The sequence below is a fragment of the Melospiza georgiana genome, chromosome 3 (genome assembly GCF_028018845.1).
Source record: "Melospiza georgiana isolate bMelGeo1 chromosome 3, bMelGeo1.pri, whole genome shotgun sequence".
In the NCBI taxonomy this organism is placed as follows: Eukaryota; Metazoa; Chordata; class Aves; order Passeriformes; family Passerellidae; genus Melospiza; species Melospiza georgiana.
The window spans coordinates 25,097,354-25,119,645 of NC_080432.1; the positions used below are offsets into that span (position 1 = coordinate 25,097,354).

The window sequence follows — 22,292 nt, forward strand, 5'->3', positions numbered from 1 at the left end:
GCTGAAAAATAATTCTGGTTCATACAAAAGATGAAGTAGGAAGGAACCCCTGGTGATCTCTGGCTGACTTCTGTTTAAACCGGGGGCCTGGGGTAATTTAACCTGAAGGATATAACACACAGTAAAAAGTGTGGAATTCTACTGTTAAAGTGACAGAAGAGTTGAATAAAACTTGGCTTTGCTATCTCAGGTTCCAACCTGTAATTGTTTTCAGTTGTTACAAGTGTAACATTCATTTAGGACTCCTTTAGCAAAGAATTCAGAGGTTTGCAGCTCCCCTGCTGTTTGCACTGTTGTCCTTGCCAGGTGCATTTATACATTTGGTCCTATTGAAATACTTCTGTCATAGTTGTTTTTTGTTTTCTTTTGCCTCACAGATATGCTCTGGGTTTAATAATTTGTGATCATGTTGGTAGCAGTTACTTTTAGGAATGTAATGTTTCTCATAGCTATTTTTACTGTTTCTCATAGTGATTTTTAATTAGTTGTGGCAGAAGAGCAAAAATATTGGTAGGAAATGACTGAACTAAAGAGATTGACATAGATAACAGAGAACCTTACCCAGGAGCATTTTTCTTTAATTTAAGTAATTTTTCTCCTCACTACACATACATACATATGCTTTTTCTTTGCTGCAAGCCATGAAGACTCCTGTCCTACTTTAGCTAACTTAGCTCTAAAAACATATTGCAGCTAGCAGTATTGGATTTCAGAGAGTCTTCATACCTTTTCCAGCTTTAGGTAGTGAAATGGAGCATGCTTCTTGGATCAGAAGAAAATAAGTGGAAATGCTGGAAAAGTACCAGTGGTTTTTGCACTTTTTGTTTTCCTCCCCTGTATGTTTTGGGTATTTTCTGCTTGGAAAAAAGTAATTAAGAAAATTAGATGCTCAGTTTTACTGCTAGGAGGCAAGGGGATGTTCACAGACAAAATGCATGGAGAACTGAAATACAAAGGAAGAGGGGAACAGTGGTTGTGTAGCAGTAATGCACAGTAAAACCTCACTCAGCCACCAGGGAAGAATTATATTTAGCCTGTTCCAAAAAAAATACATTCAGTTTGGTTTTTCTGATGCATTAGGCTATCCAGAGAAATTCAAGAATGCACTTTTTATTGAAATAAAGACATTAAAATATAGAATATGCCATAGGTAGTGCTAGGCTCTTTTAAAAATTAACTTCGTCTTTGATGAAGCAATGAGATAGGAATTGCTTTGTCATTTTACTGAGATAGAGATGTGTATGTGCCTTCTTACTTAATATATTAGTAGTCCAAAGGTGATTTGTATTCTTTGAAATTCAGGGTTACTCCCACAGCATTTTGTATATTTCAAGTCTTAATTTTGCCACTTTGATTGGTCTTGTTAGATTTCAAGAATAGCAAATGTAGGAAGTAACTGTGAATACCTGGTTTGCTGTATACATTTTGTTTTTGAAGGCCTGAACACTGAAAAACAGATTTCCAGGACAGCCCAGCCCTATAGAACAAATTAGGATGATAAGACTGTTAAAGATACAGTAGCAGTTAGCTTACAGTGAAATTCTGCAGACATTAAATAGCAGGTTTTTAGACTTAAGCCACAGAAGCTATTGTAGATTTGATTATTCCTTGGGAATTTTTTTCATTACATGGCCTTACCATCAAATATTTTGTGGAAATCTCTGTACTGTTTTTAATACTCTTTTTAGTCATTGCTTACTTTGCACATGTGATTTATCTAAGGGTATGATGTAGCTTTCTACATGGCACTTCCTTTAATGTTGTCTAAGCTGTTGAGGAGAACTGGTGATTATTCCCTGTATTACCTTTTTTCCAAAGCAATCCCTACCAGCAAAGAGCACTCTGGTCTTGCACGTGGGTGAGTTGTTTCAGGAATGAGCTGTTGGTAACCTGGGGTTGCATCTTTGATTCAATACCAAGATCATAGACCTGTTCTCATTGCTGCTGGCTGTAGATCTCAAGATCTATTGTAATATATCTGTCTAGTCACTCAGATTTATTCAGTGTCACTTTTGTCTGATCTAAAATCAGAGAATTTGAGTTAACTAACCAGCATTTATGTATGTGTGTTAAGTGACAATATTAATGTAGATTGATGAAGATGATGGGTAACTTGGCATAAATTAGTAATTAATGCTAATGTGTTCTTCCCAGTAGAAATCCATAACTTAGAAGATTTGATATCTTTATGTGTGGCTTTAAAGAAATCTATTTCTACTGCGTGTTCTGGTGCAGTGTAACAGCTCACTGGAGGCTTTGCTGGATACATGCAGTTTTATGAATGCTTTTGTATCAAATATGTAGGTAGAATAGTTTTAGTTAATATATAATTATAAATTCTGTGTGTATTTGAAATAGAAGGTAGAAGAAAAATGTATTTCATTTTTAAAACCTTTCCAGCTCTCAATATTTATCAAGAGATCAAAAGGAGAAATTTCTCTGGTAATGGAGTACTTGACCCTAGCTTTGGAGAGAAAACCAGCAGTATTTAAAGGGATTAGGAAGAACATACATATCCAATTAAAATCATAGTCAAATTTATCCTACACAACAGTAAATGGAACCAAAAGATAGATTTTGCCCTTTAAAGCATTTAGGCATAAATAATTCTGGCAGATGTCATCTTTGATAAGGAAAATTCTAGTAACTCTTAAAAGGTCTGACAGCAGAGGAGGGCTCCTTTTGTTTTAGGTGAATTTATTTATTTTCTCTTAATATTTTCCTTGTCATTGCTGTACAGTGTATCTATCTGTATCCATACATTTACTGTGTGTAAATTCAGATGGACAGAGATTTTGGGTCTGCCCAGCATTTTGCAACACTGAGGGCTTGTCTCTTCAAGGTGAAAATCTCCGATTTCTGTCACCTCTCAGTAACCCCACTGTTCCAGGGTTACTTTTCTCAACAATTTCCCAGTCTTTGTTCTCTTACAGGGACTCACATAACCTGTGTAACCTATTTGCTCATGACTGTGGTGACTCCTTATGTTTCCAGTCCTGTGTTTTTCTGCTCTAGAGCCTGAATCCTCAAAATATCTGTGCTTGCAGGTGGAAGTTCCTGAGATTGCTTAGAAGTAATAGAAGTACTTGGAGCAAAGAAAGTTGAATTTGTTTCTTGCTGGTGGATTGTAGAATATCCACTGGTGATGAGGAGTCAGATCAATAGACACAGATGGAGTTTGGTGGTGTGGGGAGATCATTTAATTGTAGAATCAAGATGTATAATAAAGTTGATTCAGAGATTGAAAAGTCAGTCTCTCCATGGTCAGGAAATGCCAGCACCAGGCTTGCATTTGCAATTTTTATTCAGCCCTCTGATCTATACATTCTTTTACCTCAAGTAATTATCAGTTACATAGTGTTTTTTCCACAGTATTTCACTTGTGTTGGGAAAATACACAGAGTCACTGAAGCAACCAAATGCTACTGACAGCTGTGGTAGACACACCCATGTGCAAACTACTACTTAGCTTTGCAGGGCAGACTAAAGGGTGCAGTAAACAACCTGAAACTCCTTGGCAAGCAAAAAACAATATTTACAGCTTTGTATTAATGTGATTGCCCTTCAGCCTGGAACTGAGGGCTGCAGTGGTTTCTACTTCATCAGCTTGGAAGACTGGCAAATCTGGTGTGAGACTTTTCCTCTGATTTTTAAAAATGCCCTTTTGAAAGATCAGCCCCATCTAATCCAGATTTATTCCTCTTAAAGCTTGGATATCTGGGCCTCTTGCTGACGGGTGACACTTTTTGATATGGGTTGCAGCTGAAAGGGGCCTTTTCAACAGAAAGTGTTTGGGAGACCTTTAAAATGTTTCCTGAGAAGGAAGAGTGTAGCTCCATTTATCACTAATTTAGGCGATCAATAATTTGTTTCTCCTGGTGAATACACTCACTATTTTGGGAGCAAATTTATGCTCATATTTCTCCTGTTGTGATCCACCTGAAGAAAAAAATAGACTGCAATTATAGCAGTATTCTCCCAGCAGTTATAGATTTGATTGTGCTTCAGTGGGGTTCCTGTATTCCATTAATGCATTAAATATTTATACCATTATGGTTTTTATTTAAAAATAGTGTTGAAGGCCTATTAGCACATCTTTTTCTGTGTAGCCTGCACTCCATGACTGCTGGAGCATTTGACTTTGTTAATTCTGTTTTGGCTTTTTTTTCCAAAGAAAAGGTCTTCCTAACATATACACATATTGGTATAACCAGAGTAATGAAAACACTTACTGTCCTCTCTGCTTATTTTTTAAATGTTTTCATGTGCTAAAGGATTTCAGGCTCCCTGCCAGAGTGACTCCCCTTCTGAAATGACTACTAAATGTTCCAGTGAGGGGTAGCTGGGTTTCCTATGGAATTTGGTAGATTGCAAAGTCTTGAATTTTTTTTCTCTTACTGTTATGTTAGTTTTGTTGGGGTTTTTTTTTTTCACTTTTATGCAGCTGACTTTATTTGAGCAGAGAATCTCTTGTGTGCAAGGAAGGGGCAAAGGTCAGAGTTAAAAGTAATTACAGGTGGAGCAAACTGGCAGAGAGGAGATTTTTGGGTGCAGTGGTGTTAGGGGGCAGGAAGGCCAGAGAATTCAGCTTATTTGGTATCTCAGGTGTTGCAGAGGGGATAACAGCAGCATGGCACAGGGTGTGTGTTGGTTGCTCACCTGTTTATCTTAAAAGATTCATTCTCTTATGTTTTAGGATCTACAGCTAGAATATGGTCATGGTCCTCAGTGTGGCTACTTTTTGGGTGCAAATAAGTGAGTAAGCAACTGCATTTTCTGTCTTCAATTCTTTCAAGACTATTTTAATATAAAGACTCATTAGCTGAAATGGATGTAGTAAAATAAGTCAAACTTGTTTCTATCAGTTAAAATTCCAAAATCATTTTATTTGTTTCTAAAATAATAGTAACTCTAATGATACAGAATTGCAGCACTTTGCAGTATGTGAGGGTGTATTGACCATATTGTCTTTGTGGTGGTATAGGCTTCCTTTTAAGAGCTGTTATCTTGGTCTCTTGTTTATGGAATATTCTGCCTGATAGGCCCCACAGAGCACAATTTTACCCCATCTGGGAACTGCCAGTGCTGCTCTTTGACATTACTTCATGCCCTTCTTTATCTTGAAGGCCACTAGAACATGCAGTTATAGATGCTTTAAAAAATAAAACTTACTTTTCTTAGCAAGCCCTTAAACTTCATGCTTATACCTTTAATCATCTTGATGTATTAATCATATGAAATAATTCTCCATGTAATTTTCCCTTTGCACACAATTACTTAATTACATTTATGCATGCCAAAATTAGGATGCCTATTTTTGATTTGCTAAATTAAATCATACTAAAAATGCAGAAAACCTAAGCATAGAGCATGCTATTTTTGCATAGTCTTTAATGGGAAAAAATCAGTACTGATAATTTTTGAAATCCTCTTGTTCCTTAGTCCTGTGATTCTTCTCTGTGTTTTCAGACAAAAACATGAGTATGAAGTCCAGAATGTTACAAAAAATTAACCGGGGAAGAATTAATTTATCCCAAAAGTAGTTTCATACTTGACAGTCTGTTTATTATGTTTAGTATTATGATTTTCTTATAGATTTCTTTGAAATTGGATTAAAGTAATACAGTCCTTGTTTTACAGTAAGAGGAAAAGGGACCATTGCACTTAATGGCAATACATTAATAAACACACATAGAAGGGTGTTGTGTGAACAATAAATTTTAAAAATTTGCAGCTGTGTTGGTTTTTGTATGGATACTGGATGAATATTCTGAAAGCCAGCTGAAATAACATACTTTGAATTATTTACTGAAAGAATCATAGGTGCTTTTGTGCTTTTGATAATCATGCTTGTGTACCACAATTAAATCATGTTCTTGTTCTTATTTAATGCTGAAGGAGTCTCTTAAAATCAGTTGAAGAAGAACTACATCAGCGGTAATTCTGTTTCTTTTTTCCTCTCGTGTGTGTTTCAAAAGTAATTAATGCATTGATTTTTTTTGTCTGTCCCAACTGCTTCTTGTTTGTCCCTGTGCTTGCTGAGAGCCTGTGAGAGAGGCATAGTTGTCTAGATTGCAGCTGTACTTTAAAGAACAATAACAATTTTTAAAAAGGCAGTAAAATTCTATACAAGAGGTAGATTTTGAGCTCAGAATCTTTCACAACAGTCAAGGTAATTTTAATACAACTCACTCAACCATAGTACTTTGTTCATTTTCTTAGGGGGCATGTGGCACATTTAGAAGATGATGATGATGCAGACGATGATTCTAAACAGTAAGTCCTTCTTGTAAAAATAAATAAAGTCAGATTCTTGAATAGATGAGTATTTTAAAAAAAAAAAAAGGTTGAATCACATTCTGTAACAACTCAGTATTCTTTTTGCTGTGACATTCTTAAATATAGGTATTTTAATGTTGTTGCTAGATTACATCACTATAAGTTATCTCATTCTGCTGATTGTTATAAATTGGGAGGAGGGGGAAATCTTGTTCCTTGAGTGATACAGTTTTCTTTTTATTTTCTATTATGGAACAAAATTTTGGCATCATTATGCTGAGCCAGTAATATGTCCAACTACAGTCCTAGTGTGCCTTCTTTACAACTGATAACTATATATCAAAATAAAGCTCATGAAAAGTAGATGAAATATATATATTACAGGCTTCTCTAGATGATTGAGTTTGTTCTGTATGTGTTCTCACATACAGAAAGGAAGCTTGTATGGGTGCTTGGTTTTTGGAATAGAGCTGACTTCCTTTACTCAGAGAGAGCAAATGTGACAGAGAGAGCACATGTGACTGCAAAGGCATGTGTCAAATTAATGAGTTCATATTAAATCCCACTGGCCTAAATATTCTTGGGCTCTACTTGATTGATGGATGAGAGCTGAAACAATTTTAAAGGCAAAACCAGTGCATATAGATTTGCATTCCTAAAGAAATCTGGTGTAAAGACCAAAAGGAATGATGTCATTGAGACATAATTTTTGTTTGCTTTCTGTTAATGGGTAATTTGGAAAGCTGTTGCTTCATACAAGAAACCTTTAATGCATGTGTTATCTATTGCTGGCATCTCTCTCTTGCAGAGAACCAAACTATAACCTCTCTTTTTGTTGTTTTTTTTCTTTGAGTAATTTTACTGCTTTTGTGAACCACCTCAGCTTGGTTCCTCCATCCATATGAACCTCTGGATGGTTTTTTGTGTCCAGCTCTCTGTTCATTTTTGTTTAATGTTTCTTTTCCCTCCCACACTTCTTGCTCTGTTTGCAGCCAGAACCATCAATTCAGTAATGTTCCAGCGCTTGGAACCTCTTGATCCCTGCTGTCTTGAAGTGCTAGCACTGATTTCTTTGAGAGCTTTGAGATCCTTGTTCCATGCACAAGCCCCATCAGAACTCTCAAACAGCATTGGATTCAGCTGCTGTGTGGCTGTTGTGTTGCTGTAGATTTTCTTTTTTAGGTTAGGCAAGAAAGAACCTGTGATAGGTTTGGAGAGGTTCTAATTCATCTGACCCTGGGGACCAGTAGTCACTGATTGTCTTCCAGAGTTGTCTTGGTACTGTTTGTTTCTTCTGCTATATCATCCTAAGTACTTGTGCCCTACAGAGGGGGCCTGACAGTGTGTAAAAAGCTTGAATCCCTCAACCTTGGGTCAGACAGATTCTGCATCCGTGCCTTTCTCTTGGTATCTGCTGGAGCCCAAAGATCTGCTGCAATTATTGGTTCATCTGCCTGGTCTTGAATATCTTTCTGTGGAATCCACTGAAGATTCAAGGCTTTGGTTTGATTTATATTCTGTGAGGTGGAGCTGCAGTTGAGGAGCACATGTGACATCATTTACTTCTCCGTTCAGATCCAGAACAAAACCAGTGAATCCAGTGTACCTCTTCCAGCCCAAACTGCTGCCACTGCCTGAAATCGAGTGATAGTAGCAGCAGAGAATCCATGTTTCAGAGAACAATATAAAATTATCACTCCTCATTTTAATAATTTTGATGTTTTGCTGTTTCTGTTTCTCTCATGTGCAGCAGGGCTGCTAATACTTGAATTTCTGGGTTATGGAAAGCAGCAATTACTGGGGCACTGCCCTGCATGAATTGCAGTGACAAACTGCACCTAAACCCTCATGCTGATACAAGGGCACATGGTCCTTTGTACATACATCTGTCACATGCATGCCAGATTGTTGCCTTTTTGCTTTCTTTGGCTGCCCAGTAACATTGGTTGTCTGAAATGCAGGAAGAACACAAAAGAAATGGAAATGGAGCTTGAACCTTCATGTCTGAGGACTTAAACTTGACCCCATATTACTAAGAGAAGATAATTTCTTTCACCAAAGCAGCTGTAATGCTTGACACAGGGGAACTTGTTCTCAAAATCCCCTTCCAGCTTCTCTGAAATACAAACAACAGATAAGATGCCAGGACAGAAACTCTTGGAAAGAATGAAGCCAAGCAGACAGGTTGTTGGCCTGTAAACAAACAGGCAGATATCTTACTACCTTGAACATAATTTAAAAATAAGGAAAATACTGTGGGAGAATGTCAAGTTTCCTAGTTTATTTAGTGGAAATAATTTTCTGTTCCTGAAACATTAGGAAACAGGACAGTGGAACCAATTTTTAATTGGTTTTCAAAACATGTAAAATTTCAGGGTTTAATGTTGTCTTTTTAAATGCAGCATATTTTTTAAACCACAGAGCCAGGAGGGAAAGAGCGATTTTCCCAGGAGGGAAAGTTTGTGATGCTTCAGCTGTGTTGTTTTCTGATAATATCTTGTACTGTTGGACCAAACTGCTCTAGCATGGAAAGTTGTGTTTCCCAAGATTTCCGTTAAAAAAAGAGACTCATCAACCAAAAATCAACCAACTAACCTAAACATGAGGGTAGCTGTCTGCTGCAGATGGATTTTATTTTTATGTGTAAGACTGTTTTAAGTCATCAGTGTAAATTTTCCAGGGAAAATTTACTCCCCTTCAGCTCACTGATAGCCTTAACTTTCTCCTCTCAACAGAGCAAATGTCAGGCCTGTTCTGTTTCTTCCTACTTTGTTCTGCACAAATTTGTGCATCTTCAACAAATCAGTTCATGACACTCTCTGCTCTCTGGGGGGAAACATAAACATGTGATCATAGTTTTCATATTATCTGAGGTATAACAAAATGTTTGAAAGTATTTGTGATGCAGTTACTTGGATATAATAATATAATAATTGCTCTTGACAAGTTAGTGGTATTTATTTGTATGGCATTTATAAAACCCTGTCTCTTCTTGAAGACTGCTATTTGAGTTTTCTCTGTTTTGTTTTGTTTCTTTTCTTTATAGTGCTACTATGAAACCTAAAGTGCCACCTCCCTTACCACCAAAGGTAAGTGAGGGGGATTTGGTTGCTCAGCAGAAAAATGCACTTTAAATAAACAAATAAATGGAGAATATTTAAATTACTGTATTGGTGGCTCTTTACTTGTGAAAATTTCAGAATCAAAATGCTGCATGTGTGTCTTTTTTGTCACTGATAAGTGGCATGGGTGCTTTGAATCTTTTTTTATTATGTTTTGATTATTATTATGTCTCTTTCAGCCTAAATCCATATTTATCCCCCAAGAAACTTATTCTTCTGAAAATGAAAACCAAGGGACAATCAAGAGATGCCCAACATCAGAGAGTCCAGCAAAATCTACATCTCATGTTCCACCCAGACCACCACCTCCTCGGTTACCTCCACAGAAATCTAATCCTTTGGGTAATAAACATGACCCCAGGGAGTATACAAGTATTTCTTTAATAATCTAATGGGATTTTATTTCTGTGTTCTTAGCTGTGCACACATTAAAAGATATTGAGGCAATTTTTCTATGGTGAGCAAGTAACAAAAAGTGCATGAAAGCCAAAATTCATGGAAAAATATGCTTTAACTCTTAAAAGGGTCAAATGTACCTTCTGTCAGTCACTGACACAATTCCTGCTGATGCCATTGGTGACACAATTGCTTTTGTAAGCAACAGGCTTATAATGTAGAGTATCAAGATTGGTAAAGAAGTATGTTTGTAGGTTTCAGGTTGAGAGTGTCAGCTGTTATTTGTCATGTCAAGAACAGAGTTCTGCTTTCAAAGTTTGGTTTTGTAAGTAATGAACTGGGCTGGGTAGTATAGGAGGTAATTGTGTTTGTTTACTGCCTGCTCAGACTGTTCATTTTATGCCTTTGTCAGTCTGATGCCTTGAGACCTGTCTTGGGCTGGCTTCTCTTAAGTAAGCTCAATGTCTGCCTCTCAGCTGTTACTTTGGTAGCTTTTCCTTGCTTCGTACTTAGTACTGCTGTTGATTTGTTAAAGATTTGACTCTAACAAGGCTGTGTTTCTAATGAATCAGTAATTGAAGTGTTAGCTATTGGCAAGTATTTCTTTAGGTATAGTTAACACATTTTTCCCTCATAACTGACTGCATTCCTTTCTGTGCTCCTGTTAGAGTTGTTAGATTTATTATGTTAGGGTTGTTACATTAAATACCAAAAGTCATGGACTGGGATTGAATGTGGCTTGATGGATATGTGCAGATGTAAGAACATGTATGCTTCAGAAATAAATTGGGGTATTTTACACTATACTATATATAGTATATGTTCTGACTTAATTGGAAGTTCTGTCCCACTTAAGAGTTCTTAGGCTAGATTACTCTTTGAGGTGAAGGCAGAGGAACACATTCTTAACTATGAGTCTTTCTAGGTAATGGAGTCACTTCTGTGCAATTAAATGGTGAAAGAGAGGAACTGCCATATCAACAGAATGAAGCTAGAGACACTAACTTTTCAATGAAAGAAAAGAAGGAAATGCTGGTAAGTATTTAAGCTTCTGGGTGTCCTTTTAGAGTTGTCATGACTTTTCTACATGTGCAAGGAAAAGGAGCAGGTGTGCTCTTTACCAAGGAAGTTGCGCTGGATGACATCTTGCTTACTTTGAATCGAAACAGTTTTCCTTGATTGTCTAGCTGTGATACAGCCTTAGTCTGAAGTTGTCAGTGTTTAATTTTCCTTAGAAACAAACAATCACAAATATATGCAATTTTCTTGATCTTTCACACACCTGAGAGAGATAATGAGAGCCATGTCTTGGGCTGTACTAAGCAATTGTACAAAAGTGCTTGGACTGTTTAAGCAAATGGGGAAATGAGGGAATGGAAAATGCTGTAGTTAGACTAGATTAAACATAACATGAGACTGCCCTCTTTGAGGGCTCCTTCCAAGTGTGAGGCTGGAAATGTAATTTTTTTGTGAGAAGTGAAGAGGAAATGAGTCTTTGTTTTGTTTTAAGAAAGTGCCAGTAATACTGGCAATACTTCAAAAAGTGGGATTACCTGGACAGCTTTGAACTTGTCATTTGAAATTGTGTTTGAAGTTTACCTGTGAAAGAGGTTTGATCAGAAGCTTGTTTGTGCTAGGAGAAATTGATACTGATACAGGAAAGTGCATGTAGCACTGAGTGGTAACATTTAATGCTGTAATACTGAAGGGTTGAGCAATCGTTACAGTATTGCTTAAATTCTCTGGTACTGGAAATGGCATTCTTACAGGCACCACTGTAGTGTGAAAATGTTGCACAAGACTGTGCAAACATTCAATGTGGAGGTATTAGGGAATCACGGTGGAGATTTTAATGAAAAGAAAATTATGCTGAGTGTTTGTGGTTATGCGGTGTGTGGGGAGGGAATATACATATTCAAGCATAGTGTGAGTGTAAATATACTTTTAAATTTCATTTTCTAGAAACCAATTAGTAATGGCCTTCCTCCCACACCTAAAGTACATGTGAGTATTGCTGAGTCACACAAATGCATGTTGGGGGTGGGTTGAAAAAGCACATTTTTTGAATGTTTGTAGTATTTGTTTTTTTACTTAAAAACTTTACATGACTTAGCAATGCTAAGCCAGTGGTATGACTCTTAACTTTTTGTTACTACTTGAAGTAAAAATAATCCTTTTGGGAAGGTCACCTTTTAATTTTTCATATGTATGTTTTTAATATTTTTACTTCTACAGATGGGTGCTTGCTTTTCAAAGGTTTTCAATGGCTGTCCATTAAAAATTCATTGTGCAACATCTTGGATAAATCCAGATACAAGAGGTACTATATGATGAGTATTTTACCCATTTTGTCCTCTCCTTGAATTTCAAGAGTGCTTAGAAGAGCAGGACTATTCCTTTTAAAACAGACATATATTCATATAAGCAGGAGTTGTTCTTTAATTAAGCCACTGGTATCTAAAGGTGTGTTGTTTTTAAGATATATTGGATGAAGTTTTTGGTTTGATTAAAAAGAATAAATTACATATTGAAGTTAAAGACTCTTCACAACATTTTAGTCCAAAAGGAGACAATCCTAATTTTTCTGTAAAAAATCTGACTTTTGGAGGTCTTAGCTGAGATTGATTTCTTAGCTGAGATCTTTCTGGCCATGCAGGATTCTGCAGCTGTTTTTTTGCATAAATTTTAGTGTTTTAATTTCTAGCCTGATATAAAGGGGTAGTTGGTACTATTGTACTCACTTTGCCTGCTATTACACCCTTTGATTATAAGCTATGTAGACATACTACTCAGCTGGTCAGCAAGAAAATATTGGGTTTTTTTTAGAAACTGGAATTAGGGAAGGGTAAATCCTTAGGAGTTGACATCATCTCATAGAAGATGTCTGCCTTGTTTGTATGCCTGTGTACAGTACTGGGATTTGATTATGTTCAAGAGGTGAGACACCCACAGGCTACTGAGAAAAGGTTCAAGTCACTACTGCTGTAGAAGTACTCTCAAAGAGGGCAATGGATATTTCTAAGTAAGATATGCTGAAATTATTTACATGATCTCCTGCTTGTGCCTGAATTGCTTTTTTTTTTTAAATTTCAGTTATTACTCAAAAAAACCCCTGAGCTTTCCTAATGACTTAAAACAGCCCATTCATAATTTAAAGCTTCCTTATAAGGATTAATTTTCCATGCTTTCAAACACCATAACTATTATAGTTTGATTTGTTTCTGTGTGTGAGGACATTGCTTTTTGGTGAAGGTGTATATACCTTCCTGAATCAAGGTTTCTACCTCTTTTTGTTTGTGTTTGCAGATCAGTACTTGATATTTGGAGCAGAAGAAGGTATTTACACACTGAACCTCAATGAGCTTCATGAAACGTCAATGGAGCAGGTATATTTCTGGTTTAAAAAAAATTCGTCACATTTTTAACCCCTCAGATTAATGTTTTATAATCCTTGTAAAAATGGTTCTTACTATATTTACCTGGGCACTGGCTACACTGAGAGTTACCTTAAATATTTGCTGTTGAGGATTCTTTTTAGTCATGTTTGTGTTTGTAGGCTGAACCGTGTTTATATAGGAGATCTTCATCGATCTGTGTTTTGAACTTCAACATAGTGTGTTGTTCTGCAGTTAAATGATTAGGTAAATAGTATGGAATTTCCCTGGTGTATTTTGGATGAAAGTTTGCACTTTCCTTAAAACTTCATTACAATGCAGAATTTTTACAACAAACATTGTGATTCAGCTGCAGGGAAGCAAGGAGATCCTTTATTCACAGGAATCTGTTCTTGTGGTCTTCAAAGCAGCTTTGCTGATGAAACTCAGCTTACTGAATTCCACCTCAAGCTCTGTCCTTGCAAAGTCTTACAATAAGTATTTTTTTTGAAGGGATGCTGGGGAGGGGAAGATGCAAGTGCAGGCCTTTCTGTATTCTCCATCTCTTTTGTTACTCTCTAAAAGACTTGTTTCTTTCTTGCCTTCTCCCTGCCATAGGGAGCTGTGCACCTGCCATCAGGATGGAGGAATTTGCAAGGACAGCCTTCACACTCTAAGCTGGAGGCACTGGTGTTTGTTCATCCTCCACGGGCCCAGACATTTTAGAGGTGTCTTTTTGTTGAGAGGAAGGCCTGGTTGAACTGAGCTCAATGTAACCCATAATCATACTGGCACTCAAGTTACCTGATTTAAACTTAGCTCAGGTACCACTCTGCTGCTGCACTGCAGTTGGAACAATTACCCTGAGAACTATCACTAATGTAATAATAATTTTTATAGTCCAGGTAGACCAAGGAAAGGTTTGGATTTTTCCTTTACTGTTTGGGGTTTGGTTTTGGTTTGGTTTACTGGCAAGGAAGGAGAGCTGTAATGAAAATCATGTAGTGTGTTGCCTAGTGAGCTTTCAGGGAAATGTTTTAATAAGCACTTAGAGACAAGAAATGCTTGCTAATACAGTCAGTCATGTGTGGAGCAAGGAATGACTGACAGGTAAATTAACCAGCTAATTTGAATAATTGCTATTCTTTAATCCTCAAATCCAAACCTACTGAGTAACAATATGCTCATGTACCTACAGAAGGTCAATCAACCTTGCATGTTACATTTTGATACACGCAGTGTGGTAGATTGGTACCATAGGTGTTTCTTACAGTGTTTAGGTTGTGAGAAGACTTGAGGAATAGAAGTGCACTGTCTGTGCTAACCATTTATTGCATCATTATTTATGATAACAGTCAGTAGGGTTTTAATAGCAGTTCCAAGTTTTGTGTTTTATGTTTCATTGTTTACTCTCACTCTGATACAACTCAGCATAAAAGCAGAAGTCCTGTCCTTGATTATTTTTCTCTGTATTTCACTTCACCAGTGGACAAAGGAGACATAATATACATTTCCAGGAGTTAGAATAGCTTCAAGGTTAATATTTTATTCTTTTTTTGGAGGAGTTGTGTTTTGTTTTCTTTTGTGGTTGTTTTGTTGGGTTTTTTTTAAGAACAAAACAGTTGTCCTCCTGAGTGGTCAATCTAGCCCAGTAGTCTCTTTCCTGAAGTGGCAGTGGGAAGTGTCAATGAGCTTGGTCTCCACTAGAGTCATTGAATCAGGGATGTTAGAGGATCCCTGCCTATTTTTTGTCCCCTTTTGGACCTCTTGAACATGAGTAGGTCTAATCCCTTGTTTGTGTTGGTACTTTCCCACCTCCATGCCACCTTCTGTCAATAAGTTCGAGAAGTTAGGTGAGAGAGGGGGGAAAAAAGTATTTGTGGATTTTCTGGGTTTTTTTAAGGGATGTCTTGTTGCTTTCAACCCCTTCTCTTTAGGAATTGCAGGATTTGACAAAAAACAGCTCCACCTTGAAAATTTGTTGCACTCATTCATTATTTAAGGGAAATATGTAATCATGCAGGTGAAGGTGAAGAATCCCTTCAAAGTGCCAGTTTTAATTGTTTCAAGAGATTTGGACTGTCACAGGCTTTAGGACAGTGTGGTTGGTTTAGAACGGGGTTTGTTGGCCACACTTGGTTTACTGAAGTTTGTTGTTGAGCTTTTCTTCTTTGAAGGAGAAAATTCAGTGGTTTTTGAATTTTTTGGAAAAAGATTGATCTTTATAATGACATCTTGTGGAATATAATATACCTGAAGACATGAGTATAAAATGTGCTAATTGTCTAAATGTTAATTTATGTATTAAATATAGTGTGTATGCTAAGATTTACTCTGAATTAACTCTGGAATCCAGGTAAACATTACTTGCCTTAAACTTACTTCTGCTGCAAAAAGCAAGTCAATATTAGCTTTATCCTGTCATCTAAGCAGATACTAATTGATAGTTGTCTTGTGTATATCAAATTCAATGCTACTTCTTTGTTCTTCCTTCCATTTATCAGCTATTTCCTCGAAGATGTACCTGGTTATATGTCATGAACAATTGTTTGTTATCAATATCTGGTAAGTTACTGTGCTATCTTTCAGTGGTAGCACTGGTAAACACTTGGTTTCGTATTTGAAGTGTGGTTTGTTTTCTAATTGCCAGGTAAAGCTTCTCAGCTTTATTCCCATAATCTACCAGGACTCTTTGATTATGCAAGGCAAATGCAAAAGTTACCTGTTGCTATTCCAGCACATAAACTCCCTGACCGAATACTTCCCAGGTAAATGCACATCATCGGATATATCAGAATATCTTAACTCTGGGAGTTCAGGAGATGCTTGTGAAGCTCTGGGAACACCAGATAGTGGGGGGCTCTGTTCAGATTGCAGTGAATGACTCTTGTGCATTGATCAGAGGGGTTGAGCCCTACATTTACACGCATCAGGATGTGAATTACTCTTGTTAGAGAAATGGATTTTGGTACACCTTACCTTCTGGTTATGAAGGTTTCTTGTTTCTGGGCATAGCTCTTTTCAGGTATAGTCTAGTGTGGTAGATGCTGCTTGTATTTGATGCTGAACAAAAGCCATGCACCTCCTGGTTGCTGCAGAAAGCAACCCTGTCCTGGCCAGAACCAGGACACTGCCAAACAAGCCTTAGCAGTAGCCCATTCAAATCCCAGCAGATGAAGGTAGTAACACCAATCTAGTTTGCAAAAAAAACTTTGATTTTTAAAGTGCCTAGGGACACACTGGTTCTAATAGAATAGGATTTCTGTTAGGACATTGTATTATAGAAAATTTGATTCTCTGCTATCTTTGGTTCTATTAAAGGCCTATTAACATGTAATGCTTGGGTTCAGGAAAGGCTTCTTCTTGTTCAATTACCTGCAAGCATAATGGCGTAACACTTGTCTGAAAATTTTCTTCCTAGAGGGTAAATTCTAAATAACAAAGAGATAATTTGTGCTTTGAATTATTACCTTCTGTGTACGTGCGCTATTGTTCTGCTTCTCTCTTCCAAATTTGACTTTGGTGGGTGACTTTGGCTTGAGGACTGAATCAGCAGTGGACTAATAACCATAATTACCTTAAGGATCATGCTAGGAAAACCATACTAGATTCTTCCTGGAATGGTACCTTACCTAAGTTGCAGAGGACTCAGAAAATTTCTTGTCCAGTCATGTAACTTCCCAGGAAAAATGCAGCACAACCCGAATGTGCATGCCAAGCCAGTCATTCAAAGGCAGGAAAGATTAATTTAAATAATCTGTTTTCCTGTTTTACCTCTGATTGTAGGGTGTCAGTGTAGTCACATTTAGCCAGGCAGAAGACAGACATTTGAAGTATGTAGGAGAACATAATTTTTCCTGCCAGACCATAAAGTGTTCTTAAACATTTCTGGATACTGTGATGATGAGTGCTACATGTAAAATGGAAAAAGCAGAGGTAGAGAAAAGACAAAGCAAAACTGGATTTGAAGTAATTTGTGAGGTTTGTATATTCATTTGCAAAATGTTCTAACCTCAATTTATAATACTTGGTAAGCAGACATTCAGTAGCAGAAAATATGTCTGGGATAAGTCTCCTTTCCAGCTTCTTTCCTATAGTGCCCTTGAGCAGTTCCTTTCAAACTTCCCATGACTTGTTCCAACGAAAATTTGTGTCCAGTACTCAGTTTTCATGCTGTTCAGTCCTTTTGCATTATCAGTCACTTCTGGATTGTTCCATTTGAAATGTTACACAACTGTTTTCTCAATTCATACCCTTGAGTGCAGCATCTGTCTATCAATCTATTTATTCCCATCTTTTCTACAGCATCAGATTACTTATTTTTATTGTTAAGAGTACTGTGGCCAGTCTCAATAGTGCCTGTTGTCTTCTGATGCATGTAGAAACTCTGAGTCCTGCTGCCAGCAAATAACATTTTGGCTTATCTGATAAATTTTCACATTATTGTTTCCATGCTTTCACAACAAGTATACAAACTTGTATTTTTTTAGGTTTTTTGTGTGGCAGATGTTTTTCTATCAGTGTATGTCTAAAAAGAAAATTTACTCAGTTGTTTTAGTCGATCGGTAATTTTGTGTTTATCTTTTGTAGGAAGTTTGCGGTATCTACGAAAATTCCTGACACTAAATGGTGTCAAAAGTGTTGTGTTGGTAAGTGGAGGTCTGGAGAATAAATGTGAAGTGACAGCACAAATGGTGGCAATATTAAGATTATTGAGTCAAGTGTAGATAGTAAAGGGAGAAGAGACTTTTGTCATTATTGTGAAGCTGTGGGTTTGCAGATGGTGAGCTCATTCAGCTTAGTCCTTGGGTTTAAGCAGTAGAAACTTTCCTGTTTAGCTCTTTATATTTGGAGAGAATTTACAGGAAATGCAGAGAACCAGGGTGATGTCAAAATTCAAACCAGTTCTCAAGAAGAACCTAATCTCCCTGGATGGAGAAACTTAGGGAAGTTGCCCTCATGATTAAGCCACTTTCATTCTTAGCAGAAGATTCAGTTATCGATTTGGGTGGTAAAAAGCAAAGAAGTATTTTTAATTCTTTGAGGACAGTGTTGTCTCTGAAGCCTTTATAATGTGTTTAATAATGTGCCAGCTACCAGAGTCTCAAAGCTGCAGTGTGTTAAGACATGTTCTAAAAGGGAGGCAGATAGGTTAAAAAAAACCCCAAACCACTGAGACTGTGAATGAATGCTGCAGGGAACACTCATGGGATGACAGAGGTGAAGTGATAGGGGTCAGAGTATGTAAATACTCTGACTGTCTGACAGAAAAGTTAATTTTAGAAGTGCCTATGTTTCTAGGTTCATAAATTAAGAAGCCTTGTGGTGTGCTCCTCTGTGATTCTGTGATTGCTGTCCTGCCAGGCACAGAATTTAACAGGGGTGCTGTGGTACTTGACATTACAAGGGGAGTCTTCATATCCAGAAATCGCTCAACCAGGAGGATTGCCTGGAGCCCTTTGTGCATGATAGGTGTGAGTGATAATTTGTGAACACAGCAAGGGTGGCTCTAAGATTCTACTTTTTGTGACTTGAGCCTCCATTCCTGCTGGCACATAAATCTGCTTTTGGCCTTGGGGCAGCAGGAGTGCCACAGGAGGCAGAAAAAGACAAGAACTTCTGGTCTTCTTTCTGCACCTTACAGGTGTTGGTGATTGTTTTTTTGTTTCTGCTGCTGAGTTCAGCCTTACTCAGGATCACACCAAGCGTTATTTGCTGCACTTTGCAGTCAGTCTGATGTTGAGTGAGAAATTGGATTAATGAAATAAAGCACTGATGTTTAAGGTGCCAGGGGATTGCTGATGAGTTTCTGTGGCAATGAGGTAGTGTGAGCATATTTCACTTCTGTGATAGTTCTGGATTGTAGAAGCTTGTTATCTAAGCTGTGTTGTTTATTGCCTGATGTCCCACAGTCACTTTATTGCACAGTAAAATCTGGTCTTTAGATGTATTTGTACAAAGTGCAAAATAACACTTGTTTGTCTTAAAGGAAATGTTGGCAGCGCTTAAGGAGTGAAATTCTGTCAGTATTGTAGAATTGAAGTTGTGAAACTTCACAGGGCCCAATTTTGCAACTGTATTGTTCTGCCAGTTTTTAATTGAGTTCTGACAATGGAAGAGCAACACTTCCTGCTTTTCTATTGTTTCTCAGTTTCAACTGGATTTCCTGATGGTCTAGAATTGTTAATTAGAATTACAGAGCTCCTGGATTTCACACTGGCTGTGACAGTCTTGAAAGGCAGCTGAGCTGTTCACTGCCTGCTGGGCAACTGTGTGTTGTAGAAAAAGCCATTCTTTAACAGCTTGCTTGTGGTGATTTTGAGATAGCCTAGGCAAACCATCACAGGAGACCCAAAGCACTCCAAATGTGTATGCAATCAGCTGTTTTTTAAATATATAAAAAATTAGAGTGGGGGTGGTGAGTATTTTCCAAAAGTAAAGGGACTGTTACATAGTTGGAAATTGTTTATAATTTGCATGTGCTTAGTACACTAATATTCTCTATCCTTTCTTGGCAGTGAGAAATCCCTACACAGGCCACAAGTACCTTTGTGGAGCACTACAGTCTAGCATTGTTTTGTTAGAATGGGTTGAACCAATGCAAAAATTTATGTTAATCAAGGTAAAGTTACAATTACTCTCACGTTGTCTTCTAGTTATCTTGTAGTGGCTTGTTAAGAATAAGTATTAGCCATTTCTTGATTTATTAGACTTTTCTCTTGGTTTCTATTATATTGAAAATAACTATTTAAATGTGTCACATATTAACTGACTGAAAATAAATGTTCATGGTTTTGGGGTACACTTTAGTTAGATAACCAGGCCCTTTTCTCTATGAAGATTGCCCTTCAGTTGCACAATAGAAAGCTGAGGCTGGCAGGCTGAGACATGGGTTAACAGTGGTCTTGCTCCTGTAGTAGAGAGAAGGTGACCATTTATTCTATGGTTTTTGACACTGAGGTGCCCAGAAATGCTTGTTGTCTCCCCATCTGACACCACCTGAAGAGACAGAGCCAGGGTGGGCTCATGTTTATAAAAAGGCAGCTGCTATAACTTTATCAGCCTGGAAGAGGAGGCTTAGAGGCTCAGTAGCGAGGGAGAGCAGTGGTGAGCACTCTTGTCTGTGGGCAGCTGCAAAGGACACACATGATAAAAGACATGCTATTTTATTGTGACTGAATTGGCATGAGATGCTCCAAGCTTCTTAACTCAGGCCTTTTGTGTTTACCAATTCCTGTTATCTGAAGAAGTAAACCTAACATTACAAAGTGTGTAACAAAATTTACCATGCAGTTTGAATACCTAATAGCAACTCAGACTACATCTGTTCCCTTCTAATATCTATTTTTGCTTATTCATCTAGCACATAGATTTTCCTGTACCTTGTCCACTGAGATTGTTTGAAATGCTGGTAGTCCCCGAGCAGGAATTCCCTTTAGTTTGTGTTGGTGTCAGTAGAGGAAGAGACTTCAACCAGGTGGTGAAGTTTGAGACTGTCAACCCAAATTCTACCTCTTCGTGGTTTACAGAAACAGGTTTGTGTGCTGCTGTCATTGCATTCCAAAATGTTCTTTGCTCTTCTGTTATAGCTGAAGCACTAAAAGGCTGGCTTCTCTAAGGAAGCAAATTGTTAAATCATTAAGGCTGAGTGATAATTGCAAGTTCTCTGCTTAAAGGAGTATCTGGTTGAATCTGTTTGCACATGCACTTCTTTTTTTAATGTTTCTTTGTTGAACTGATTGGATTCCTTGAGAGTTTTGGTCTAAGAGGATGGAGTTATGGTTTCTTGCATTTCCATAAATTAGGCAGCACTTTATTATTCCCTGTGCTGCTTTGTGCTCTACCCTGGCACCATGACTTCTGTTAATTTAATAGATTTTAGTAAAATTGCATTCTGAGCAATTCCTTTTGACATCTCTGGAAGATGTATTTGGCTCTCCTACTGTGTCACTATGGTTAAAAATGGTGTTGTCACCTCCTGCTGAGATAGAGCATTCTTCTGGTGTTTATGGAAAGCAAAATGGATTAGGACCACTGGTAGCAGGAAACCAAGTGCCTGCCCATCACCAGTGTGGGCTCTGTCAGTGAGATGGCCACCATCTGAGCAACAGCAGAAATTCTCTCATGGAAGTGTGCTAAGAATTACTTTTTTAGAGTTACAGGGTTGCCCCCTGAACCTAGATGCAGTAAGGAACCATTGCTAGTCATAGCTGGCAGGTTCAGCACAGTAAATAGCTTTGGTTTTGCCTGTCACAGATCCCTTGTTGGTTCATGGTGTATTTATACATAGCTCTGTGCTGGCATACACATGTGCATGAGTCCAAATGACTGTGTACTGTGGAATTCACTAGGAAGAACAGTTCCCTCCAGGAAGAGACCCACTGATCTTGCTGCTGCTGAAAAATGCATCAGATTTTGACACAGTTTAAAGCATAGTTAGAATAACAAAGTGAGCAGTGAATGGCCAATTAACACACTTTACTACTTCAGACAAAGCATTTTATTCTCATCCCTTCCTACCTGTAACTCTGTGAATTTATAGCACAGCCCATAAAGGAAGCACCCTGAAGAGAAATGTTCTTTTCTCATTTCTCTCTTAACATTGTCTGTATTGGTGCATGAATACAAGAGTACTAATCCATTCTCTGTTCTTTTTTTGCATTATGCCTTCCACACTTGGTTACAATTTCATTAAATTACTTGTGTGTTCTTATGTTGTGTCTGTGTTGTTGTTTCCTCCTATTTTTGTAGATCAAATTTAAACCCTTTTGTTGCATCAGCTTATTCCTGTCCCCTGCTGGAATGGCAGGAGAGCAATGATGCAAACAGATTTTTATTTTTTTTTTCATAATTTTAACTGGAAGCTGCTTTTGTGTTCTAGGTGACGTGCTCTAATTTCTCATGTCTAATGGACTTATTAAGTTTCTCTGTGCTATATGAAAGATGCCTACAGAATCTGGCAGTAATGTTGAATTAGTAAGAGTTGCTTTGTATGTAACTTTAATGTTAACAAACAAATGGACAAAATTACACTTCTCTTTTGAGCTGGCATGTCCACTAATCACCTGTGGGTCAAATTCCCATTTGCTGTGATGGAGACTGCTGCAGCTGTAACCCAGAA

At 37.6% G+C, this 22,292-nt stretch overlaps 1 protein-coding gene across 3 annotated transcripts in view; it reads left to right on the forward strand.

The window, feature by feature from the left end:
- MAP4K3 (mitogen-activated protein kinase kinase kinase kinase 3) overlaps nt 1-22,292 on the forward strand; it is a 65,389-nt gene that overhangs the window by 34,527 nt on the left and 8,570 nt on the right. For 2 of the 3 annotated variants that reach the window (XM_058019369.1, XM_058019372.1), the window contains 14 exons: nt 4,697-4,755; nt 5,899-5,937; nt 6,223-6,276; nt 9,326-9,368; nt 9,581-9,743; nt 10,723-10,832; nt 11,760-11,801; nt 12,033-12,117; nt 13,104-13,183; nt 15,676-15,736; nt 15,822-15,939; nt 17,762-17,820; nt 19,690-19,793; nt 20,535-20,706. In XM_058019369.1, coding sequence (XP_057875352.1) covers nt 4,697-4,755; nt 5,899-5,937; nt 6,223-6,276; nt 9,326-9,368; nt 9,581-9,743; nt 10,723-10,832; nt 11,760-11,801; nt 12,033-12,117; nt 13,104-13,183; nt 15,676-15,736; nt 15,822-15,939; nt 17,762-17,820; nt 19,690-19,793; nt 20,535-20,706 — 1,189 coding nt within the window. The remainder of the gene's footprint in view (nt 1-4,696; nt 4,756-5,898; nt 5,938-6,222; nt 6,277-9,325; nt 9,369-9,580; nt 9,744-10,722; nt 10,833-11,759; nt 11,802-12,032; nt 12,118-13,103; nt 13,184-15,675; nt 15,737-15,821; nt 15,940-17,761; nt 17,821-19,689; nt 19,794-20,534; nt 20,707-22,292) is intronic. The other variant, XM_058019371.1, reaches the window with a different exon arrangement.